The sequence below is a fragment of the Phalacrocorax carbo genome, chromosome 7 (assembly GCF_963921805.1).
Source record: "Phalacrocorax carbo chromosome 7, bPhaCar2.1, whole genome shotgun sequence".
Lineage (NCBI taxonomy): Eukaryota > Metazoa > Chordata > Aves > Suliformes > Phalacrocoracidae > Phalacrocorax > Phalacrocorax carbo.
Genome location: NC_087519.1, coordinates 37,241,962 through 37,268,625, shown reverse-complemented (window position 1 = coordinate 37,268,625; position 26,664 = coordinate 37,241,962). Strand labels below are relative to the sequence as shown.

The following is a 26,664-nucleotide window of genomic DNA, read 5'->3' as shown; positions in this document are numbered from 1 at the left end:
ATAACTACACCTAAATTCTCCAGAGCTTGTTTATCATATCTGCCAGGTATTATATGCTGAGATTACTTTTTTTTAAACACAAAGCATTAACTGTGTAGTGAAACTCTGAACTGCTTAGGATTCTCCAGACAAGGGTCCCAAAAATTTCTGTTTATATCAGTTATGTTTCCCAATGTTTCTATCTTACATGAACATATGATCTACATCTTTATGGAGACAGTGAATAATGAAAAAGGATAATGGTTTCCTCAAAGATTGTGTGCAGTCTGTTCAAAGCCAGAAATAGGAACTAATTTTTCTAGTTTCCAATTTTGCATCTTAGCTACTTTGGGTTTTTTTCCCTCTGGGTCTGTTTGGACCTAAACTGTGTCATACTGGGGTATTTGAAATGGTCTACTCTAAGCCAAAATTTTTTTAAATCTGTGAAAATGAATCCTACTTCTGTCTGAAGCCCTGCAGTCAAGCTGATTCCTGCCCATTGTTTATCAGAAAGTCCTATGGTAAATTTTCAGTCTGCAAATGGGCACGATGCCATTTTCACAACACTAGAGCAAAACTGGCTTCTCAGCAAACTAATTTAAAACATAATGATCTAGTGAAATACATAAACATCAGCAGTTACAATAGACTTATTTTGCCTCCGTTCATTGTTTTGTCCAGCCATGAAGATGTGCACTGTGCTACGCAGCTCCAGATTCCGTGCCTGTCTTCCATGTAGAACACTAGTTTGGCTAGGTCTGAGACTGGGATGGAGGTTACAGATTTTGATACTTAGTTTGCTTCTTTCATCTTTAAAGTAATTGTACCTGAAGAAACAAAATGTATCAGAAATGTAACTCTTTTTTTAATTGTTTAGACAGAAATAAAAGAAAAATCTGAGTTATTTTCAGAAACTGAAGGCACTAAAAGTAACTAATATAGCTAACCATCAACCAGTAAATGATGGAATCACATGAAAAAATTTGTGCAGGGGTAGAGAATTCCCTGCAACTTTGAAGAATTCAGTGAATATTTAATAACAGATAGAAACTGGATGACTTGAAAGTTGTTTGGTTGGTTTTTTTTGCTCTGAGTTGTGCCATTTTCCTTAAAAGATAGAAGACTTAGTATTTACTTTACAATAAGCAAAGCACTACATAACCATAGACCATCAGTGGTCTATTTCTATAAATTACCTGGAGAAAACACCCAGCCTCACAGTGTGATCTAGCAAACACTGGCATGAATCTTTGGGTACTGTCATTCTCCTGTTTTACTGTTTTATCTTTGAAGTGTCTGCTTGACCTTTCTAGTTGCTTGGTGTGATAATGTGTTTTACCCACTGCTACTTCAGTGAATGTAGAAGATAGTGCATGAACCTCATCTGCAGATAGCAAGTTCAGCTAACCAAGTGTGAGCTGCGTTTTGTCACATATTCTTCTGATTTGATGCCCACAGCTTTGTTTTGTCTCTGATAGCATGGAACTTCTTGTATTAACAGACCTTTAAAACCCTATCCTCTTCACAAATTTATTCAGTGATGTTTACTGTCTAATAGTTGTATTGCTGCTATAACTATGAAGCAATTGTTTCTTTGGGCAATTAAGGCAAAATAAATACTTGTAGCTGTTGCAATGAAATGAAATCACACTAGCAGTGTGGAATTATCCTTGCAGTGAAATTCCACCCCTTGGTTAAAAGTAATTCCACAGCAGCAGCTGAAGTTGTCCCTTCAGAGCAGTAAAAGTGCTTGTGGGTTCTTTTGTCCTTTCAGTTGAAAAGGTGATGTTATTTCTTTTTTATTATTCTCTTGACAGAAATGTTGCAACATCTTCATCAACAGTTAGTGGAATCTGAGCACAGGACCATGACCTACCTGAAACGATTTAACAAAATGCAGGTGGACTACCACAATCTCATTGGAGTCACTGCAGAGCTGGTGGATTCCTTGGAGGCCACAGTCAATGGCAAGATGGTAAGAAATGACTCAGATGTGTACTTGCTTCCTCACCCCCCAGGAAATGGAGACAGTGTGCCACTAAAAAGTGAGTTAAACTTTGTAGTTATGAGCATTTCTGTAAGTATTCTGTCTCTTTACTAATGAAACATGGTACTTTGGATAAGAAATTCTTCCATTGCCCCTGTGTACTGTGATAAAAGTAGTGCAGAAGATGGATTGAATTCTGCTGGCTTGGAGATCTTGAAGAAATTATCACCATCTCACAAGACATCTCAGAACTCTTATGAGAGTCCCCTTTTGAGCTTTGGTATTCAGCAGTGACTCAAGGGCATTTCTGTGATTACTGACTGCAATCTAGCCCATCAGAGGTGGTTGTATATTTAAAACTGCTGCCAGGTCTGTTTTAAGTCACAATGTGGTGGAAAAAATCTTCTCATCCAAAGTTTTGTGAGGAAAAGCTTTGCTCTCTGTTCTGCTAAGCTGAACTTGTTGATTCAGTTAGTAAAGGGAAGTGGAGTAGGAACAAATAGGTTATTCACTGTATGAAATGGGCCGCGTGTATGTGACTGAAGAAGGTAAAACTTATGGGTATTTTTTATAAAAAGATGATTTTATGTTTCATCTTTTGTGCTGTCTTCTCTGTGAGCATGCCTCTGTATGACATCTTCTGTATAACCTGAAGATTAGTCTTACGGCAGATGTTGGTGGCCTGTAGATGCTTTTAAAGGAGTTGTGAATTGTTAGCAGAGAGAATGACTTAGGAGTTCCTGTGCTGCCTGCTGAAAAGTCAGTATGTACCTTCCTCCTGTCACTAGCGAGAACATCTTGTAGTTTGTTACTCTGCATCTGGGACCACTGTCTGCTCACATAGTTACTGCAGGGAGAATTTGCCTGTAGGTATGGATTTTGCTTTATAGCAGATTGGGAAAGGTATCTGCTGACAGGAGCTTCGATATCAGTAGGAAATGCATAGTCGTTCATTTGCTGCCTACCATTTCACACTCAGTGCTCTCCAAGTGCTCCTCTTACCTTCTGTGGTGGAGTAACCAGGCACTGGTTGTCTTTTCTTGCCAATACTTGTTTAATTTCCTTTAATTTCCTTTGTAAGCCTTGTGCTGGGTAGTCATTTGATCCTTCCCAAGCGTGTCCAGCTGAGGGTGCTCTTCTGTTATGAATCTTGGTTTCTGTCATTTCTGAATCCAAAGTGGAGTTGGGTAGTGAATAAAATCGTGTTGAAGTTAGAACATTCTGAATTTGAAGGGGTTTTGTTGTCTCGCTGTAGGTCTGAGTATATCAGAAGTGTCCCCATTCACATTTCTATAATCTCAGTCCTCTCAGCTCTGTTTGGGGAAGCTAATAACTGTTCTGAAATTAAGTAGTTTATTGTGGTATAGATTTCCCAAAACAAAACCTAAACCCGCTGAGATGTTTTGCATTGAAACACAAAGTGCTGTACTGTGTAATTCATATTTATTCTCTTTGCTATACAAGACCGCTGTGTAAATTCTGTTCTTTAGCTAGACAACACATCAGCATATAATTGTCAAAGTCTAAAGCACAAAACTGCTTCATACTTACCGTTGGACAATTTACTTACCTTTTGATTGAGGAAAATCTGTATGCAAACAGAGGCGTGACAAACGCTGTTTTACTTCTAGACTCTCTGAAGGTGTTTGGCCTTAGTCTTGAGAATAGCATAACTGTTCCCAGATCGAGAGAGCTTACTATTTTCTTAATTTCTGAACAGAAGTGTAGTTGCAGTGTAAACCTTGTGCTTGCATCAATGAGTCTCAGGTGTGTGATTTCTTGCCCTCTTAAAAAACCAAAAGAACCTTTAGTATAAAAATACTTGTTTGGTAGAAAGTGTAAGTTTTATATAATCCTGTTCTCTCTTTATGTTTCGTAATTTTTAGATCACGCCAGAGTATCTTCAAAGTGTTTGTGTTCGCTTGTTTAGCAACCAGATGAGACAAAGTGTAGCACATAGTATTGACTTCACAAGGCCTGGAACTGTAAGTATTAATGTTTGGGTTTTTACAGTAACTATCTCAAAAGACAATACCACTTAAGCTGTATATTGAAAAATGAATGTGAGATAGTGAAGACAAAACATAATGTGTGCAAGCTTGTATAAGAATGTGGCAATACATAAGGTTTTGTTGATCTCAAATGCTGGTGAATGACATGGTTACATGGTTACACTGTCATAGCTGCATAAGTATGATTTTATGATGTTATGATAACAGTAAGTAAAAAAACAAAACAAAAACCACAAACAAAAAACCCAAAACAACAACAACAAAAACCTAAAACTAATGTCCTGAGTGTGGTTTAGTGGCACATCTTAGCCAATTTAATTTATCTAAAAAGAAGGGGTGGCGTTGCTCAGCTTCGGACACATGCCTTGGTCCTTTCTGCTGTCAGTGATGTTTCTATAACCCCAGAGTGAATTAGCTTAGCCAGCTAAAGCAGAAGCATCAGACAGGATCATGAGAACAAGTGGGGAAAAGAGGAGGAAGGGAGGACTTCCCTTTTTTGTAAGAGCTAGTTGATAGATGGGCAGTTAGATGATACACCTAAGACACCCTCTTGATTTACATGATGGGCTTTGACCTTATTGATAAGCAGCTTGGGATCTCTAGGGGTTTTTTCTTCCCTCTTCACCAGCCTCTTGTTCTTTTTCAGATGGCTGCAGCATAGATAGCTGCCGTAGGTGCTTGTGCCCATTAATGTTCTGCTTGATGTCTTCTGCCTAAATAGACTTGGAGCTTCCCCCACCCCCCCCAGCAGCAGAACCAGCTAAGGACAGTTTCTAGAGTTCTAGTGAAACTGTGCCAGGGGTGTGAAATTTTAAATGACTTAATGATAGCGTAAGAGCTGTTCAGTGGTACAGCCTTTTTTTAATACCTAGCTTGTTCAAATTTTTCAAATAAGCATTAACATTAAAATGGCATGACAACAACATTTTAATATTTTTAATATTAAAATATTGTATGCCACTGCTTTACAACAACAAGCCAAAGTCATGAGCTGTGCTTATTGCTTTTGCCATGGCAGCCATTCATGTATACTTAACTTTATAGTAAGAGAGCTTTGTGAAGTGTCAAAGGAAAAGCAGAAGAAAATAAGATTCTTGCCTCTTATTCTAGCCAAGGTTTTTAATAACAATGACGCTATGGGTACATTTTGTTCCTCCTGAAAAATGTGATGCAGAAAGATGAGTAGATAATAAAAATGTTCCCTTTTCCTTACTATGTGCTAATATTTTCAGAGATAAATATTATTCCTCATCACTCTTCAAGCTGTTTTAAATGCCCTCGCTTCGCTGTTAATGGTCAGAATGCCTTTCTGTAACTTGACATGTATTTAGGAGCTGCACTCTTAGCAGCTTTTGCAGGCTGCATATCCCAGGGTTTCAGGAAGGAACCGGTATCTCTGTTTGTCTGCTACCTCAACATTAGGGGCTCTCTGTAACTTTTTTCTCCTCAGATTTACACCATGTCTGTAGTGTATGGTTATGCCATCTCCCACCCCATAATATACCCACCCCCCCATGTTTCTTCTGACCAACGGTTTTTGGGAGTCTTCCCTCTTTCCCTGCTAAAGGCTTTCTGAGACAATGCTTTATGTAACCCAGTGGTCTTCTGCATTTTTGCTATCTAATGTTGGGATTGTGTGTGTTTCCCAGCTCCCCTTCCCTGTACTGAGAACACCCATTCTCTACAGCCACATGCTCTCTGCATCAAGGTTTCTCCTCTTCTCCTGTGCTTTGAAGGAACTCTATTTGCCCAGGGTTTTGCTCTTATTATTTCTTTTCTTTCTGTCATAAGTTGATCCTTTGATCTCTTGAACCTTTTTGGGAAGGAGGCAGAGGGAAGTGTGTCATCCTTATGCAAGGTGCTGATTTGTTTCTTTATGTGCTCTGCAAAGAGTGCAGAAGTGGATGAAGCTGTGTTTTGGCTGGTGAAAGCTGGGTGGATTATTCCTAGACTGCATATGTCCTTCTGTACTGCTATCACATATGCTATTTTAGCATAAGTATCTGTCCTTGTACTGTTTGTAAAGCCTTTAGGTATAGGCATCTGTTTCCTTCTCTATGGAAAAAAGACTTTTAAGAGTTTTAAGGAAAATAAGTGATCACTGAAGAAGTGGGTAAGCAGCACTGTATAAGCACAGTATTTCAGCCAGAATCTCTGTCACCAGATGTTTTTAAGAAAAAGGTAGACAAACAGTTACCACTTACCAGGAATGGTTGATGCTTGGCCTCCAGCACGGACTAGGTGACTGCTCAAAATCTTTTGCAGCCATACTTCCTCTGTTTCCTTCTACTAAAAAATGCTCCATGTGAAATGATTCTTGATCTTGTGCATCATGTTTATTTACTGCTGCTTCTCTAAAAGTGTCTCTAAAAGTATTTCTGCTCCAGAAGCACCTTTGCCACTGTACTTATGCCACTATGGCCACTTTAGCACAGTCTCCAGCTATGTAGGTAGGTCAGAGAAAGAGTATTTGTTGGTGATGGATTTTTTCCCTCCTGGAAGTAAATTTTTGCCTCCTTCTGTCCCAAATTAGGTTAAGCTGAGTAAAGCTGTGTTCTTCTGGCACAATTTTATCTATTTTTATACTAGGTTTTACTAGCATAACTATTTCTGTGTGACTTTATGGCTCAGATCCCCACACTATTTGAGGCAGTTGCTGTGCCAGCAAAGTTCTCTAATGAAGGACCAGGACAGCTATAGCACTGAGACTGTTTAGATTAAGGGTTTCTCAACTAGTTTAGGTCACTCCTTGACAGTGAGGTTATAGTAGCTACTGTGGTTGAAATCTAATGTTGTTTCTATAAGCAGACCCACACACATAGGCCATCTGAGCCAACTTTTTGGGGAGCTAATCACAGTCTTCCTGTGTAGACCTTCACTGCATCATAACCAGGTTTCCTTATCTTATCCTTTTGTCCACACTTGATTGATCATATTTTATTATTTCCCATGTAGAGAGTTCTGGTTTCATACATGAATAGCAAACATGTAGAAATGCAAATAAGCATAAGAAAAAAAAATATATAGTCCGTCTTCTGAGAAGAAAAATGAGACTCCTTCTTCATCATCCCAAAATACTTCTAACCACTCCCTGACTCTGTTGATCCAGGAAACCAGATGAGATGGACTAAAAACCAAATTCTGACTGTTTGCCACTAGGCCACTAAGGTATCCCATTACTTTTTCTTCAAGGATTCCAAATACCTCATTGTTATACACTTAGAGGTTATTGTTCTATCTTTTAAGTGGTTTCAGGTTTTTACATAAGTTTTGGAATAAAGCTGGAGGCATTGTGGCCCAGACTAAGTAGTAGCATGAGTTTGCAGCATCTGTGCTGGATTTGTATTGGAAGGTCCCTTCGCTTTTTGCTCATAACTAATTAGAGACACTAGAATGTGGTCTTTCCAGCTACTCCATTTCACAAAACTCCTGCTGTAAGGCGCAGTCACCTGTATAATTGCACAGGGAAGAGACTAGCAGAGGGACAGCTCTTTTGCTCATATTTACCATTAGGTCACTCTGTAGACAAGATAAGTGAGAGGTTTTAAAAAAAAAAAAAAAAAAAAGGCAACATCTAAAGAGTTTTGGCAGGCATTAAATACGGTGGTTTGTTTTGGGGTTTTGGGCTTTTTTCCTGACTTTGCCTTGAGTATTCAAGATTTGACCCTATCTCACTAACATCACCGATGTCAGGACCAGACCCCTAAATAAATTAGTTTTGGCAGATCAGTATCTCTAAATAGATGAGCAAGAAAGAAAATCATTAACAAGGAAATTACTTTTTTTGTTGTACTGACATGCAGGCTTAAATTTCTACTGTTTTTACTTAGGGGACATGTGGATGTGCATTACATAGTTTGGAAAGAGGAGGTGCTTGAATTCAGTTAGCTATACTGGTGCAACCCAGGGTACAATCTAGGTTTGGGAGCAGGTTCTGAGAGCACAAAACACTAAAGCTCCATCACTCTCCGAGATGTGTACTTGAGCTCTGCAGCATATTTTGTTAAATCAGCTACACTACACTGGTAGTTATACTGGAGAGGAGGACTGTACCGGTGCTGTAATCAAAATGAAGTATTGCCCAAGGAAATTAAAAAGTATGCCTCGGATTATATCCTTGGTAGCTTTATTTGTCTGCAACTTGATCTTGTTCCCAGTGCATTGTATTCTGTGCTCTGTTTTTAATGTCAGGAAAGTAGTATTGTGTAATATGAAGCCTTGAGGTCTCAGGCTTTGAAATGACAATAAAGGTAGCATGTATCACTTACTAATGTGTGCTGTTATTGTACAAACTTCAACTTCCTGGTTTGCCCCCCTGCCCCGTGGATGAAGACCTGTCCTTTCATACTGGAAGAAATTTGTATCAGGAGGACAAATCACTGAACGAGTCTTTCTTACCAAACTGGCTGTAAGACCTGAGGCAATGATGTCTCTTAACCAAAAGACTTTCTCAGTGTAATAATACCCATGAAGTCTTATTTAGCAAGGGCTTCTGGTGCTGGCTGTTGCTTTGTGCTCTCTGGTAAGCTGGCTTGGATCTCATTGTTTCACAGAGCAACTTCATGCCTCTTGCCAGTTCTGTGACCTCCTGGGTCAACTTGTGAGCTGCTCTACAGTCCATTAACAGGATGCATCTGCTGCATGTAGTGGGAGAGTGGCCACACTACTGTGATAGTTGGGAGATGTTTCCAAGGCATCTTTAAAGCCCTATTTTACCATAAGGCTTTTTTCTAGCTGCAGCTGAATGTTACTGCCATCTTTCATCATGATATTTGACACGGGTGGCCCTGAATTGGGAGATAAGATAGATGAGAGAATCGTCAAAGCAAAAGGTCTGGATCTAAGAATAGGAGGTCAGAACACTAGGTCTGACAAGTTGAGGAAACGTTCATTTGCAGATTTAATCAGATTCCTGACTTTCTGTTGTGGTTTTGCCCCAGTCAGCAACGAAGCCCCACGCAGTCCCTCGCTCGCATTCCCCCGATGCAATAGGGGAGAGAATCGGCGGAGTAAAAGTGAGAAAATTCATGGGTTGGGATAAAGACAGCTTAATAAGTAAAGGAAAAGCCTCGCGCAAGCAAAGCAAAACAAGGAATTCATTCACTGCTTCCCATCGGCAGGCAGACGTTCAGCCGTCCCCAGGAAAGCAGGGCTCCATCACATGTAATGGTTCCTTGGGAAGACAAACACCATCACTCCAAACATCCCCCCTTCCTCCTTCTTCCCCCAGCTTTATATATACTGAGCACAATGCCATATGGTATGGGACGTCCCTGTGGTCAGTTGGGGTCAGCTGTCCTGGCTGTGTCCTCTCCCGGCGCCTTGTGCACCCGGCAGAGCACGGGAAGCTGAAGAAGTCCTTGACCTAGTGTAAGTGCTACTTAGCAACAACTAAAACATCTCCACATTATCAACACTGTTTTCAGCACAAATCCAAAACACAGCCCCATACTAGTCACTGTGAAGAAAATTAACTCTATCTCAGCCAAAACCATGACACTTTCTAATGTTCGTTTTGACAGGGAACTGATGTGGGTAATGGTAATTTTGAAAATAATACTTTTAAATACAGTGATCTGTCATAGTCTGTGAAATCTTTAATAGTCTTGATTACTTGAATTTTACTTTTTATTTGTTTTTTTCTTTTGAATAGTGATTTGTCTGGTGGGTAAGAAGCATGGGTTGTAGTTTTTTGATGCCTGCAATTTTCTGTTTAATACACATCATAAAGCTGAGAGGATTCTGGCTTTTTAATCTTTGAAGCATTGTACATTCATTCCCCATTGAAAGTAGCTCTTAAGTCTTAAACGCATGAATACATTTTCTGATTCAAGAAAGATGTACACCTTCCTGGAATTTCTTGGATTAGGGGTAATGTAATAAGATTCTCTAAACTTTGGATTAAAGAGAGAAGTGGAACTGCTTCTTCAGACGCACAATCTCTGTCAATAGTCAAGGTGTGTGTTAACCCCTGGAGAATCTTTCTGTGACTAGAAAGCTGTATAGTTGTTTGCATATATTGTTCCTGTGTCATGGAATAGGTTAAATGCCCATTATGTTTTTACTGCTGTTTGGTCCAATTATATTTACCTGTAGCTACAATTAGTTGAATTAACGTCCCTTGCAAGTTTTAGGAATCTTTTGGTACAACTCTTGAAGCTGTGGAAAAATTATTTAAAGTTCAGTCACTGGACAAAAGCACCAGCTCTTCTGTAAAGTTAAGCTGTCATTTACAAACTATAAACAAGGAGGATTTTTTTTAACTTACCATTCTATGGTTTTTTTTCCTCAAACACGCTTTTACTGCATTTGTGAACATGCCATCAAGCTGTAATAGTTGGTGGCACGTATTCTATTTCTTACTTGTGAAAGAGTTTTCTGCACCAGGAGGCCACATGGAACCTAGGAGATGGTAACAGAAGTGGTTGGGTTTGGTTTATTTATTACTCTGAACCATTCAGAGTGGATTCACCAAGCGTGTGGATGTATGCTCTTTCATTTAAAAATAATATGCACACTACATCAAACAGCATCTACCCTAAGCAAGCTTTTCTTAGGATGACGTGTCAGTCTTGTCTATCGCTGTCCATGGGATGGTTCTTATATGTTACCACTTATATATGGTAAAGAAGAAAGAAACCTACCTCTTTATGTAAGCAAAGAGAAGGGGTTTTTTTTCTGCTCATATGGTATATAATGTCTTCTTCCAAGTTGCTGCAGGTTCACCAGGAACTGTCTGTGTGTGTGTATAGCACCATGGAAGTGAAAAACTCATTCACATCAGAGAATTCTGAGTGTGGTCATAATAAAAAGTATAATGTCAGATTCTTAAGATTTGTTAAGGAACAGAAAGAACTTTATTTTCTGCTCACAGTGAAGAGTGGCAAGTTTCCTGTACCTTCTGTATAAGGCTGTATATGTCTGTTAAAGAGGAACCTGCTAAATACAGTGTTTATGTACTTATTCATCTACACAAATATGTCCTCTAAAGTAAGTATTGGCAGATTTGCACAAAAAGAGTAGAAGCAGAATAATTAATGTTGGTCTTATTTCATTGTGTGGAACTGTGCACTTTTATTTTGAATTAAGACTGTTCTTTTCAGATACAAAGCTGTTCTAAGTTAAATATTTTAGTCTAATTAAAGAGAACATGGCATATTTTGTACTGAACTACTCAAACCATGATTTATTGCTAATTTTTATTTTGGTAACTAAATCTTAGTTTTCCCTCCAGAGACTTTTTCTTTATTTATCCGTGGAGGCTGGTTGGGATGAGGAATTGATAACATTGCTGAAACACCTTAAATTGTCTCTTTCAGCTTTCATTATGCTGGTGAGAAACTCCAGCCAAACCAAGTATGGAGAATACTTGCAGCTGCATCCTCAGAAGCTGAGGGCTTCTGATTGATATAACATTCATTGGTATCTCTATCTTAGCTGCTTCAGTGCAGTGAACAACAGAAGTCATATTCAATCATAAATGTGTCAGTGCTTGGTTTGTAGCTATTCTAACTGACAGTTATTATGGAATAATGTGTAGACTAGGTGTGGTTGCCAGGTGTTGAAAGCAAAACTTGTAAATATATAGCAAGAAAGACACACTGATTTCAGTCCTAAAACATAAAAGTACATGGGTTGGGAGAAGGTGCTTATACTTTTCTTTTCAAAGCTAATAGTCTGTTAATTCTTAGCTAATTCCGATTTGTTGTTTTGGGTTTTTTTAGAACTGTGCATTTCTCTGTGATTTATTTCTGTTAACTTGTTTTTTTTAATCTTCTTTATTTTAATGTGTGCCTGTTTGCCCATAAAGGGATATTACTCTATGAGCCCTTGTGATGACGGATATGTAAGTGTCTATATCTTTATATCCTTTCATATTGCCTGCTGCAGTCTGCCACAATCTGTATTTCTCTTCATTTCACAATGTGTAACAATTTTCCATGCATATTAACTTGTCATACGTTAACTGTATGGTTTATAAAGAGCCAAAAAATGTTCAAGGCTTGGGATTTCTGCATGGAGAACGAATAGAAGTTCTGAGTAAGCTTATGGCTTCATAATAGATGTAACGTCACCAAAAGAGCAGTTTTGCACAACTTTTACATTAAACACAGCTTCCTTATAAAGTGCAGACAGCAACTGTTTCTTCCACACAAACATCCATGTATGTAGCATATGATGCCTCTGAAGTGTGCCAACACCAGCTGATCCCACAACACCTTTGCGTAAGCAGATAAATGTTATTGCTTAGGATAATACAGCAACTTGAGTTGTACTTTTCAGACGTACGTCATATTTTACATATTTGTATTATAAATTTCTGAAGTGAAACTTCCTTTTTGTAGTAAAGATTATCAAATTGTTTCATACCATTAAAATGAATCCTCTTTCACTGAAAACTGAAAAAGCAAAACAGTATTCTGTGTACTGCCTGTGACTTTTGTAACCCAGATGGAAGTTTGTATTCTGGCAATATTACAAATACACCATAAGTATCTAATTTTGCCCATAGTCAGTGCATTCTTTGCAAAGAGAGGAAATGAGTCTACTTCTAAGTAACTCGGTCTGTAATCGAATCATAAGTGTGATTGACACCAATTCTGAAAAATGTCAGTCAGTATTCTACTTTAAAATAATCTATATTTGTATTTTTATTGCTCTCTTTGGGTAAAACAAGAATTCACCTTTCAAGAACTGTCATTTTTTTTAAAATGTATTCATCACCTGGAAATACAGTAACCCCTGTGGGCACTCAACTTCCCACTTAAAAAATAGGGTTTTTTTGAGAAATAGTCATAGAATTATTGAATGCAGTGGACTATTCCTTATGTACTACTTTTTATCTTGATGTGGAGAATACTGTGCACATTCACCTGTGTTAAAAGATCATGTGTATCAATCAACCTGTTCCTGTTGATGATGTCAGTGGTCATAACAGACACCTTTTGCTTGACATTTAGCATTTTGTTCCCTCTCATAATGGTCTGTTTTGAGACTGAGAAAAGTTGATTACAGATGAGAAATTATGAATTAAATGTTCTTTGCTAAAGAAAAGTTTTGCCCTTATACAGGTAGCCTTAGTTAAATGTAACTTTATGCAATGAGGAATGTAATAACTTACAACAGAGTTGTTTACGAAATTTTTGTAAAGCTATCTGACTCTAATTCTGAGGTATTTCTTGGATACCTAGATAGTTTTTAGCCTCCCCTCACTGTTCATATATAGTATTTGACACCTTTTCTGACATGTTGTCTTATCATTATATTATCACACGGTATTACAGTGTGACATTTTTATGTACACTTCAGATGTCTTAGAGAACCTGTTCTATATGCCAAATGGGAAATTTTCATAGCAGCATATCTCTAGTATAAGCAAGAAAAAAAAAAAATCAAAAACATTTGCAGATCTCCTTATGAAATAAACTTGCATAGCCCCAGTAAACCTGCCAGGTTACACAAGCTGGAGTCTAACCCATCAAAGGCTGCATGTAGCAGTCTTGTTGCCATTAGCATATAACAGGTGCACTCAACATAAATTTATGAGTTCTAATGATATGTACAGGTTTGCTCAAACATCGGTTTTACTCTTCACATATTCATCACTTATGTTTGGGTATTAATTATGAACCTGCACTGAATTTACACTGAATTCTTATAGCACGTTTTCAGAGTGGTAACTGAGGCTAGAATCCGTCTTTCAGCTTTAGCATTCAGTATATTACAAATATATACACCAAAAAGCAAAGTGGAGTTGGTTTGAGTACAGGGCTACAGTATTTGATAAAATCAGTTGTGGCTTTGGCTTGCACTTGAAATGCATCTGTTTCCTTTTATAAATATTGATTAATTTTTTTCCCCTTTGAACTTTGTTTTGTTCCATGCTGTTCATATCCATGCCTCGCTTTGTTCAAAAATTAAGGGCTGCCATCTGTGGCTAATCTGCATCGTGACAGAATTACTTGATTTAATGTAGTACCTGGTTTGGCTTTGGCAAGAACCAACACAAACATAAGTCATTCCCCATGGTCCTGCCGGAATGAGCTATGCTTGGGCTGTTGTTTTCCTGTGTTTGTTTCTTTTCCTTTCCTTAAGACACCAAGTTTCTGCATGTGTTTCAATTATGACAGATGGTTCTGTCTCAAGATAGGTTTTGCATGAAAAGTATTTTGTTCAAGATTAAATCCATGAATGCTGGGAGTCATGTATTGCAGATGCGTTATGTATGCCCCGTGTTCTTCGCACTCTTCTCATTGACTGACATTTTAAGCTCAAAAGGTTGAATTAATATTTAACCTGTTGCAGGAAAGGTAAGACTGGGAAAAGGGCTTGGGAGAAAATGTTGAGGAAGTAAATGCTTTTTAATCTAAGAGGGGCTATACAAACTTGGCTAATTGAGGCACCGTCTGACGGTTGGCATGATAGATGCATAATGAGGAAGTTTCCTGTCAGCAGTGCTTTTAACTCTGTTGGCCTCTTAGTCTGTGGTCTTGGATTCATCACCTGGAGATGAAAATCATGTTTATACCAACCTTACAAGAATAGTAAGAATTTACTTTCAATAGAGTGCTTTGAGGGCTCTGAATGCAGTGCTATGGTTTTACTTTCTCTTGTCCGATTTTTTAAAAGCAGCTGTTTTGAGTAAGTCCCAACTTTCCAGCATCCAAATAGACTCTCTGAAAAACACAGTACAGTTGGAGTTTTTGCACTATTGCCACGGAAACGACAAGGTATCAGAGTTCAGCATTTAGATTTGAGAATGAACACCAGGAAAGGGAAAGAGAAGGAAGGATCTGTGAGGATCAAAAGGCCAAAGTGAGCTCTGTTCTGCCCACTTCCAGACTTCAATATTAACCTTTTCCTCATTTAAATGTATCCCTTTCTTCCTAAAAATAATTTTTAAAAGCTTCATGTTTTTACACATATCTGCAACATAGAAGTCCATTTTTAAAAGCATATGGCTAAAGTTTTGCAAAGAACTTAGAGTTTTGTTATTAATTTGGTGGTGGGACAGGTTTTTGTTTGCAAGAATCTCTTGCTTCTGCTTTCTGTGGTAGCAATGTATTGAGGGGGTGAAGGCTGGTTCATCTGGCACTCCCACCAGAAGTAATGCATGTGGAAGCTTAGCTTTGGATCTGCTGTATACAGAGATAATGGTGAAGACAATGACCTTTTTCCACTGGTTAGATTATATGTCTTAAATGAAGTAAGCGTGCTGATGTAAGTAAACCCAAGAACTGATTTGTAGGACCCAGCTATACTTGAGGTGTGGTTTTTTTCCTTTTGTAAAAGCTAATGCACAAGCCAAGAACTACAGCTTAACATGACCTTTTAGTGTTAGGTTATGTATTTAACTGGGTAAATATTTGAGATCGGGACATCTCAAATGGATACTAAAGAGGAGAAATGGAAACAAATAAACAAATGCTTCCTAGTAAAAGGCAAAAGCTGAGGTAGAAGTTTATTTGCTTTGGTTGGCTGCCTGCCAGGGAATTTGTAATGTCCATTTACCCTTTTGTGCTTGTGTGGGGCAAGATATTTTGTGAGGTGAAGGGTGCTCATCTTAAGGAATAGGAGTATTAAACCAAGCTAAAATTAAATGTTAGGATGGGTCTGTATTTCACTCTTTTAATTAGAAATGGTACTGTGAAGGAAGCCATGAATTTTTCAGCAGAGTATGGGTTGTATTCCCCAGGCTTAATTTCCACCCAGGTCCATAATCCAGTGCTTCCTATTGCTGAGACTGCTGCTTCCAACTGGTCAAATCTGCCAGCATTAAAAATGAGGCGTGGGACTTGGAGCAAACTGTTATGGCCTGTTGGGGGTATCAGCTCGAGCTCTGTGCTGGGACAGGCTCCCCTTGATGCTGCTGCTGCTGCAGGAGACAGTGAAAGCAGCCAAGGAATGGGTACAGAGGTAGTGCCATCCAGATTGACAGTGGTCTGGGAGCGAGAGCTGAAGAGGGTATGGTATGAGGAGGAGAAAGGCTGGCAGGGTAGGGGGTTCTAAGCATCTGGGGTGCCAGACGTGTTTCCCCTTTAAAAACAGGGATAAAAAGATGAAAAGTTGAGACCCTGTGGCAAGAGGTAGCCTGGAGGTTAAACTGAATGATCAGCACTCAGCAGTACTGTATTTGGATCACTTGTTTGAAAATTAAACTGATTGAAAAGTTCTTCAGACACATTTAGCAATGGATGGAGAGTGCATGATGCTGTCCCTCAGCACGCTGTGTGCTTCACAGGGTGCCTCAGCTCTCTGACCCAAAGTAGTGCAGACCCTGAAGTCGTAGCCCTATGAGCCACTGGTTGCGTAACTGCCAAGAAATGCCCAGTGAAGAAATAGAATTCTCTAGCGGTATTTTACTGCAATTCTTGTTCTTATAAAATTCCTTAAAATAGAGGCATAAATAAATTCCAAAACAGGAAAATACTTGTACCAGAGTTGTTACTATACTGTATCAGCTGTTGTTAACTTATTTTGCAGAATTATGCTGTCATAATCAAACACTAATTCTGTTGTTTTTCTGTTTGTGGTGGTTGTGCCATAAGCATTTGATTATTGGTTTGCAATTAAACAGTGTTTAGCTCTCGCACACTGCCATTCATTGCTAGACCTCAAAAATCAGCTTTTTCAAGAGACTGAGGCCTGTATCTGCTTTCCAGATGAGAAAAATCAAGGCCCAGAGATGTGAAATGGCGTGTTTAAATTCTGTCTGCAGTTGGTAGCTGAATCACGACTACAAGCGTATCTCTTGAAACCCAAGCCAATGTCTTACTCAGTATGCCATATTGGCAGGTTACAAATTAGCTTATTTAAGACTAATTACAGTCACGTAGATGAAGATAAGAAAGGAAATCTCTGCCTGTGACATGTCTGGTTATCAGTAGTGCTGACCATAGTCAGTCAATTTCAGAAATGAAGGTGCAGTGAAGGACAAAGTAGCTCTGAAAATTCTTTCCCCATTTCTGTTTTGCCTCACTGAACCTGATGTAGTATGAACTGTATCCTTATTGCCTTCCCAGAAACACCAAAAGCCAGAGAGTGCTTCCTTCCACCTGTGCCGTTTCTAGACTGATAAACTTGGGTCTGATCAGAAAAGCGAGTGCTGGACAAGAAGGATCTCCATCTCAGTGGTCCTGCCTTCAGAGCTCCAGTATAGGGTCTGCCTCACTGTGTGGTGCCTTCTTGGTGTAGGTAGACTACAGAGCCAAACCGTACTAAATGCTTTGCTGTGGTCCTTCTGCTGGTTTAAAAAGTAATTTGGGAATTAATAGGACCTTGTCCTGCTTGGTCTGAATGTTCTTCCAATTGAAGTTTCTGTTGTTTGAAATTTATAAAAGCTTGCAAAATCTTACACTTGCCAAAAACTTTTATTTGCGTGGAAGGGTGATGCACATATCTTTACCAATTATATATCCTTTAGTTAGACCTTGGTTGGAGCACATGTTTTTCTTTCTAAGGCAGCAGAGAAGTGGCACGTAAAAAGGACTTTGCTGAGAAGCAGAGAGCTTTTATATACATCTATTTACTCTTAGTTACCTGCTGTATTTCTTTTCTCATTACTGTTCTTTATCTCACCTTCTCATGTGTCTCACCTTCTCATCATAAATCCAGTTGGCGGCCAGTCAGAAGCGGAGTTCCCCTCGACTCAGTGCTGGGACCAGTCTTGTTTAATATCTTTATCAATGATCTGGATGAGGGAGTTGATGGTGCCCTCAGTAAGTTTGCAGATGACACCAAGTTGGGCGGGAGTGTTGATCTGCTCAAGGCTAGGAAGGCTCTGCAGAGGGATCTGGACAGGCTGGACTGATGGGCTGAGGCCAATTGTATGAAGTTTAACAAGGCCAAGTGCCAGGTCCTGCATTTGGTTCACAAAAACCCCATGCAACGCTACAGGCTTGGGGAAGAGTGGCTGGGAAGCTGCCAGGTGAAGAAGGACCTGGGGGTGCTGGTTGACAGCTGGCTGAACGTGAGCCAGCAGCGTGCCCAGGAGGGCAAGAAGGCCAAGAGGATCCTGGCTTGTATCAGGCATAGTGTGACCAGCAGGAGCAGGGCAGTGATGGTGCTCCTGTGCTTGGCACTGGTGAGGCTGCACCTCAAGTACTGTGTTCAGGTTTGGGCCCCTCGCTACAAGAAGGACATTGAGGTGCTGGAGCATGTCCGGAGAAGGGCAGTGAAGGTGGTGAAGGGTCTAGAGAACAAGTCTGATGAGGAGTGACTGAGGGAACTGGGGTTGTTTAGCCTGGAGAAGAGGAGGCTGAGGGGAGACCTTATCGCTTTCTACAACTACCTGAAAGGAGGTTGTAGCGAGGTGGGTGTTGGTCTCTTCTCCCAAGTAACTTGTGATAGGATGAGAGGAAACAGCTTCAAGCTACGTCAGGGCAGGTTTAGATTGGATATTAGGAAAATTTTCTGTACTGAAAGAGTGGTCAGTCACTGGAAGAGGCTGCCCAAAGAGGTGGTAGAGTCACCATCCCTGGAGGTATCTAAAAGACGTGTAGATGCGGCACTTCAGAGCATGGTTTAGGAGACATGGTAGTGTTGGGCTGACAGTTGGCCTTGATGATCCTAGAGGTCTTTTCCAACCTATGATTCTATGATCTTCAAGGGCTCTGTCATTTCTCTTGCTTTAACATACTGTAGTCACTTTCTTTCCCATTTCCTTTAATGGAGAAGGGTGCTGAGGAAGGCAATGAAAATTATTTGTGATTTCATTGTACATTCAGGTACAAGAGGATAGGTTTTGACCGGGAAAACAGTTTGTTTAAACAAAAGTTAACTTTTGATATTTGTTGAAAATGCTAAGGAAAATTAATACAAATAAATGAGGGGAAACAGTTTAGGTAGATATATTTTGAAAGACTTTTGTATTGTGTAAGATAAACTATGATTTGACAACTGCTGTCAAGACAGGTTAATTTTGAAGTATATGACCTGCTAATTGTCTGTTGTGTACAAGTCATTCATTGACTTAAATGTAATATAAAATGTTTTCCAGTGGGTGTATGAGCTTATTTCACATCTAAGAGAGCAGTTCCTTGTATTACCAAGGATGCCCATGAGGTAGTGTATTCAAGAATATGTCAGCTGGTGTAATTCAATATCCTCTGTGGTATTTCATGCTTTTTGTCTCCTAAATCCCTCAGTTTTAAATCTGACAATAGACATCGATTATAGAGCTCCCCCTGAAAGAGGCAGGTTAGAAGAGAAGACCAGTTCTAAAGGCATAAGTGGTAATGAAAGATTTTTTAGAAAGTGAGCAGGGAGATCAGCACAAAGAGGCAACACTGAATATTCTGTGAATATGGCACGTAATTGACATCAGAATGTGTGACATGACATGAAGCACTCTTATGCCAGAAGTGTTGCTTCTCAGCTCACTTACAGTTAGCTCTAGCAAAAAATATTTACAGAAGCAGATAACTTTTATATGGAACTTTTATATGGTGTTGATATTTTTAAGTTTTGATTTGTTTGGCAGTGGTGCCTGCACATGCTCTGTGTCACACGACATCAGAGGGGAAATATCAAGGCTTAAATTGAACTTATCCTAGGCAGAACCACTGAGAAATGACATGCTGTTCCATATCAGGTTTATCTGTACTAGAATACATAGTCTTTTCTTTACATATTAATAGTTATATATAGGGGTATATATTAGTAGCAACAGGCACTCTAACATTAGTGTCAAAATGAAGAATTATAGAAATTAGGGTGCAATAATATGTGCTAGGTCTCCAGTGAAATATTATTGCAACTTTAAGGTATAAAAATTTTTGAAGTCAATAAACGTGTTTAGAGAGTTCTTAATCTTCCTCAGTGGGCTCTGGATGGTAGTTTCTACTCACTCTTTTACTTTTATTTATTCTTTTAAATGCTTCAAGTGTAGGTAATTTTTGGAGTATGACAGTGACGATAACATAGATCATAACAAAAGAGGTTTTTACCTACAAAAATCTTTAAGGGAAAGGAAAGATAAACTATGAAGTCCTCTCTTTCTTTACCTGTGTTTCCATTTTGCAACATAGGTTTTATAGGGAAAGAATTGCAGAACCTCAGTGAAGGAATTCACTGTGGACCTCAGTAGTAACACTGTTGATATGAAACTTGGGCTAATCTGTTGTGATTTCTTTTTTTCTCTGTTTTTCTGATCCAGGCTTCCACAATGTTAAGAGCATCTTTAGGCCCTCTGTAAGTATTGCTGAGCTTCATTTCTGTCTGTAGAGAAGGGGGTGGGGGGTGGGGTGGGTTGTAAATGAAGGGCACTGCCAGTTGTCTGCAAATTGCTCAACCTCTGTGTGCTTCCTCTGATCTCAGTGAACATTGCATGCATGCATCATGTGATCTGTGTTCTTCTGTTGGGCAGGTTCAGTAACATCCTAATTTCAGCAGGATGTTGCTAATGCAGTAAATCTACCACTCCACACCTGTGAGTTGGTCGCTGAATTTTCTTTACTGTTTCCTCACACATTACAGTACTGCGGTTATCAGTTTGCTTCTCACAAATCCAGGGAAAGGGGGAATCAGTAGCGTGGATTCTTGGGTGCTTCAAGTTTAATTTTTTTGTGCCTGACTTAATAAATTTTGGCTCATAAGATCAAACAGAGATGGTATATCTGCGGTGAAGGTTTTATTAAATTTTTGAGACACTGTTTTGATCCTTCTGTTTTTACCATTAAAGGGACAAATATACATTTAACATAAAATTTGTTTTGAAAAGCATTAGGATAGGAAGATAGGAGTAAAAGTTGTTTAGTGGAATATATTTAAATATTAAAATTAAAGCATTGACTAGAAGCAATTTTGTTAAGTGAAACTTCTGTTGCAGTATTAAAACTCAAAATAGCAAGATAGTACTGGTGCATGGAAAGTGGTACTGTATTAAGTCTTATGCTAAGCCAGCATAGTCCAGCCTGTAAAAATCCAGCCTACCTCCTTTGCCTTGGAGAAGACATTTCTCTGTACGTGAGGGCTTAGAGGGGAGGTTGGAGCTGCAACTTGTTACAGTGTCTGTTTATAACCGTGTGCTAAGATCCACAAGCTGCTGCCCTCATGCCCTTCTGGTCCACACAGGGCAAAAAAGGGTGTTGCTATACTGTTTTGTGCCACTAAAAAGCTCAGATCATCAACTGGCTAGTTGTCAGTTTAGTGTCTGCAAGTTATGATGGTAAATGAGCTGCATGCATGGTGAAAAAATAAGTCCAAGATTAAAAAGTATGTTGTTTTAACACAGGAATGGTAATAAAAGTACCAAAGATGTAAAAATGTGGAAGCTCTCTTCCTGAAGCAGACTTCCTGTTTTGGCTCATCTCACCTCAGTAACATCAGCTGCACTGAATAAGAAGAGAAAGTTTTTATTAATGTCTTTTCTGTTTGCATTGTAGGAAGATGCAGGATGTGCCATTGTTGCCCTCTTTGGATTATGAGAAGCTGAAGAAAGATTTGATTACAGGGAATGATCGTCTCAAGGCCTTCTTACTGCAGGCTCTGCGCTGGGTAAGGGAGACGGCCTTTGCAGGAAAGAAGAAATGGGTCCCTTCTGGAGGGGTCCAGAACTAAAATCCATCTTCTGAGCAAGATAATTGTTAAGGTGATCAGTTCAGCATTACAGGCAACTTCTCTCTTTGTCAGTGAAGCTTCCTGAGGCTCTTGAGATGATGAAGAAAGCCCAGGAAGCAGGTGTGTATTTGTAGCAGTACTCTCCCTGTCTGAGCAAAGCCAGATAGGAGTTCCTGGGATCTTCAGTGGAAGTAATTTCCTATGTGTTTTAAAGGAAACTGTTGTTTTAGGCAGTTCATTTTTCCATGTATTGCTCTGTTTTAGATTTATATAAAAACTGCTGTATCAGAGAAATACCTGACTCTAATCACCAGCTTTCCTTTATAATCAAGATATTCTACAAGAGCCTACATTTTGTTTGACTCAGATCATGTAATGCTATTTCAGAAAAATTAAAAGTGACAACAGGAAGTTAGATTTTCCTGCTGAAACGGAGCTGATGGGTTCAAAGTTACAGACATGAAAGATAACAATAGTGGAATTCTGATCAAGCTTCACTGTCCGTTTTCACGTAAAAAAAAAAAAAGCCACATCCGTTGGGTCTGACCAGTGGTGGTTCTAGTCCAGTACTCTGTCTCAGACACTTTAGAAAAGCACCACAGCTGTAGCTATTAGACAGGCTCTTTAACTTTATGGGAAGCAATGCTGTATCCTTCCTGTATGGACAGTGATGACAGCTCCCAAGTAACAGTTCTGTAGTGGATCACTGAGCTGAGGTCAGGTCAGTTCAGTTCTCTTTCCCTTAGATCACTGAGGTTGAATTTCTTCTCCCCATGAGAAGAGGTTTCTCAACTATGGGGTATCAGCCCCTTTAAAATCTTCAGTGGTCGTCAATTCACATTACCATTTATTTATTTGACTGATTTATTTGTGTTGTTGTTTATTTTAGCGCTTGACAACATCATATCCTGGAGAACAGAGAGAGACAGTCCTGCAAGCCTACATCAGTAATGACCTCCTAGACTGCCACAGCAACTGTCAGGTCAGCTGGAAAGGGGTTTCCTCCAACTTGTATGTGATATTGCTCATTTGTTTCTATAAAGTGCTGATCAGAAAAAATTGTCACTCTCTGGAAGGGGGGAAAAAAAAAGTAGTAGTGCCAAAATCATGTGATACATTTAACTTCTGCATCCCAATCTTTAAATATGATGGGCAAAGCTTTGTGTTACAAGAGCTCTCAGTGTAGATACAGTTCTTGTAGACAAGTGGAAGTTTGTCACCTCTCCTGGTATTTGATGTTTGTGAGTTGAGCAGAAGCCTGCTGAGCCCTTTACTTGGGAGTTAGCTCTTGCTTATCAGATGCCACGTCCCTTTTTGAGTGATTATGTATTGTTAGATAATATTTTCAATCCATTTCACCAATCTAGGATAAGAACTAAATTAGGACTTCAGTCTCAATACCTCTATGGAGTATCTGATCATGCACTTGTAATAAATAACATGTTCAACAGTATTTCCTTGAATTTGGTATAGATTGTTACCTTTCTTTAGAAAGGGGAATTGCTGGTATGTGGATTTTGAAAGGTTGCTTCAGTCACTAATAATCCAATACTATTGCTAACCAAGGTGCAACTTTTTTCATTTGTAATAGTGAATTTTGCCCATAGTTGAGTTCCCCAGTTGTTTGAAGCAGTGGCCCTACTTGTTACATTGTAGCTCCCATTGTCATTGCAACAGTAACTTCACTAGAAAAGTTAAAGGATTATTAAATCAATGATTTCTTTTTCTCCCTTTAAATTTCTGTAAGAGGAAAGTTATAAGTAATCCCTGATGTAAAACAGATTAAAAATAGTTTGCAATGTGGTGTTCTTGGTGAGTTACTGAGCTGTTTTCCCACACTCTTAGTTGTCAAGCATTCCTATTCAGGTAACATTACTGCATTTAAGTTCATCAACAAAATTAACTGATATTTTTTTGTCACTGACTAAATATTAATTTTAGATATCAGCTTGAACTGATAGCTGTGTTGGTTCATTATAATTCTCACCCTACACCATTGAGCTTAATGGTGTTTTAACAGACTAAGCCGAGGAGCTCTAATTTGCTTATTTGTTCATTTTCCATCTCTCTTTCAGCCCCCTGCCAATACAAAAAGAAACTGGGAAATTTTAAGTCATAGTCACATTATTTAAGATATCGTTATGCATTCAAAGTTTGTTTGCTGTGAAAATTTAATGAAGGTTTTAAAACATTATAGAAACTAACTTTGTTTTTTGCTGCTTTGGTGAGTTTTTATTAATGTTTGCTTTCTTTTGCAGAGAAGTGTCCTCAAATTATTACATTCTAAAAGTGAGGTAGTCAGACAGTATATGGCAAGGCTCATCAATGCTTTTGCTTCACTGGCAGAAGGTAAAAGATTTGGTGAGAAAAAAAAAAGACAGCATTTTCATATTAGGCTGGCTTATAGGTACTTCACAAGTGCATTTCACTGCATCTGGAAATTTAGAGCCTTATCAGCACCCTTCTTCTAGGGATTCACTGTCTTCTGTTACATGCATTCAAAACAGTTTTTCAGTATCTGGAAAGTTTTAGCATTTCTAACTTCTTCTGATGATTTGTGGTCTATGTGGGAACTTACCCAGGTGCTGCCTTTCTAATTCTTCAGTCTTTTCATGAGGGTTAAAAAAAAAAAAAAAAAGAAAAATCCCTATTAATTAAAGGTCCTATAGGCAGACCTGCTACCAGGCTATGTAACAGTAGTTAGTGCAGCTGCTCTTGCATCTTCCTGGTCCTCACCTGAATAAATCTTTGTGCATCACTGCTGTTTGATTGCATAGATATGCAGCTTTGTATCTCTGCCTGTACCAAATTAGCCTTGGTTCGGTGCTACTTAAGGAGCTAAGTATTGCTAGGAACCGAAATCCCATTTGAAGTCAATAGCAGTAGGGCACCTAATTTTCCTGACCTCTTTGGACATCTCTGCTCTTTTACTAGGGTATACAAAACTGTGATAGATCAGAAAGAGGAATAGCGGATTCTGTGTGGTACGAACTTGGTAAGTGGGAGCCTCTAATGTCCCAAGCGCCTGGACTGAATGCAACTGGTCTGCTATACAAGTCATTTGTGCAGGTTTGTTAGGGTCTTGGCACAAGAATGGCTTGTAAAGAAGAAACTAGGTCAATCCTACTTACTTTTCCAAGGAGAGGGAGCTTTTCTGTCATAAGCTGATATCTCAGCATCTGTTCTTTCATCGCTTTTTGCACCAGGTCGTGTCTACCTTTCTCAGAACCCAACGTTGCTGCAAATGCTGGAGGAGAGACTGAAAGCTGAAGACAAGGATTCCCTTACATGGGAGAATGTTTTGGGGGCTCTGCAGAAATTCAGCCTCAGGTGATGAAAGCACAGCATGCAGTGGTGACAGCAGGAGAGGAAATGCAGGCTAGTTACGCTCTGTTAAGGGAGGAAAGAAGAGCACTTCATTTTCCCATAACAGTCATCGGAACCTCTGATGACTGATGAAAACAGTGTCATTTATGGAGGAGGAGAACTCAGTTTTGCTGATGGAATTAAGCTGGCTTCTTACCAGCTGTCAAGACTCAAGTATATGTACATCTGCTATAGCCTTGTGTGCTTTATATGTATTTCTTAATTGAACAAAGTGAGAATCTTAATGTAAAAGGTCCTGAAGATCCTACATAGAAAAAAAGTGGTACTACATTCCAAAGCATAAGGTTTTCATTATTGTTTCTGCAAACATTTTTCAGGGATTTCATCTTCATCCTCTTGATCCTCTTTCCTGGAGCTATCTCTGCACAGGCTGTCTTGTTTATTTTGTGTTAGCAGTCTGACTCAAATGCCCACCACAAAAGAAATACCATGCAAAAGCATTAAAGGGCATGTTGTTGCTCCCATTCATCAAATAAACATGATCTAGGAACTCTGTTTTCACAGTAGTCATGTGGAATATTCAGCCCTGAAGAGTTAACTAAACATAGGGAGGTAGATGGATGTGTTTAGCTCTTCTTATTTTCATTCATGTTTCTTCTAAATTAAGACTGCCGGTGTTGTTTGGTTTTTTTTTATTATTATTTGTTTGTTTGGGCTTGTTGAAGAATGAGGGCTGCTTTTGGATTTGCCTCATTTAGAACTCATCTGCATGAAGCACATGTAAATGTGCTTTGGGTAAAATTCTGGACTGCTTCCTGACATGTTACCTTATATATTTTTGAGATGAAAAAGAATAAGTCTTCGTACTCTGCTGCTTGAAGTCCTAAACCAATCTTAGAGAAAATTATTTTTCTATTAAAGAAGTTTTTGATAGTACAAGTTGGTTTGAATTTTGGGCCCTAGGCCCAAAGCTACTGAAAATTTGGAATTTTTACGTTCTAAAAAATAACAGTTAATCTTATAGAAGGTTAATTCCAGATACTTGATATGAGGGACTCTTTTTTTTAATGTGTGGTCAGGTGCTCCCTTGTTTTGCTCAGCCCATGCCATAGACCTACTGCAAGATCTAGGACTGAGAAAGTGTATGACATTTCAGGGGAAACCCAGATCCCAAGTACTACAGACCAGGAAAATACCTGCTTTGATCTTTGTAATTTGGACTTACTGCCCATTGAAAATAATGTGATTAAAAAAGGTGTTTTCCAGTAAGAGCTTTCTACCAGTATATACTTTGTTTTGTAAAGGGAGAAATTTCTATTGTAGGAGATTACAGTTGACCACCAGGCACTTTATTCAGTATACTCTTCGAGAGCAGCTACAGGTTGAGTTAAAAGAATTCGTGATTTAAGAATCTCTAGAGAAAAGAACAAATAGATTTAAACAAAAAAATCTCATTTGTCAAACCAACAGTACAAAAGTGCTATAGTGCTATGGCTACCTATGGCGGAATAAGTAATTAATTTGCTTTATGGGTCTGCTGTGTGTAGCTAGCTTTTTTTACCAATTTTAAGACAACTGAAAATGCAGTTTTAGGTGGAGCTAGAAGCCTTAGAAGACAATGAAGAAACTTGCCTGAGTAGTTTGCAGGTTTAAAAAAAAAAACCAAAACACAGAAAAAGCCCAACCCACACAGCAATGTTTTAGTCCTCTAATCCTATGGGAGTCTGCATCTTCAGTTTCTTCAGGCTTTGTTAATTCCTTAGTTTAATTGATTCTGCCAAAATGGGTAGTTCTGGGGTG

General features: G+C 39.0%; 1 protein-coding gene across 9 annotated transcripts in view; it reads left to right on the top strand.

The window, feature by feature from the left end:
• Positions 1 to 26,664, top strand: part of ARMC9 (armadillo repeat containing 9) — a 72,189-nt gene that overhangs the window by 14,769 nt on the left and 30,756 nt on the right. For 7 of the 9 annotated variants that reach the window (XR_010373872.1, XM_064457508.1, XM_064457507.1 and 4 more), the window contains exons 8-15: positions 1,797 to 1,954; positions 3,853 to 3,951; positions 11,789 to 11,824; positions 20,135 to 20,169; positions 21,363 to 21,474; positions 22,427 to 22,519; positions 23,796 to 23,886; positions 24,744 to 24,867. Coding sequence is in view for 8 of the 9 variants with exons in the window: in XM_064457508.1 (XP_064313578.1) it covers positions 1,797 to 1,954; positions 3,853 to 3,951; positions 11,789 to 11,824; positions 20,135 to 20,169; positions 21,363 to 21,474; positions 22,427 to 22,519; positions 23,796 to 23,886; positions 24,744 to 24,867 (748 nt within the window). In the remaining variant the exon portion in view is untranslated. The remainder of the gene's footprint in view (positions 1 to 1,796; positions 1,955 to 3,852; positions 3,952 to 11,788; positions 11,825 to 20,134; positions 20,170 to 21,362; positions 21,475 to 22,426; positions 22,520 to 23,795; positions 23,887 to 24,743; positions 24,868 to 26,664) is intronic. The other 2 variants (XM_064457505.1, XM_064457510.1) reach the window with 1 other exon arrangement.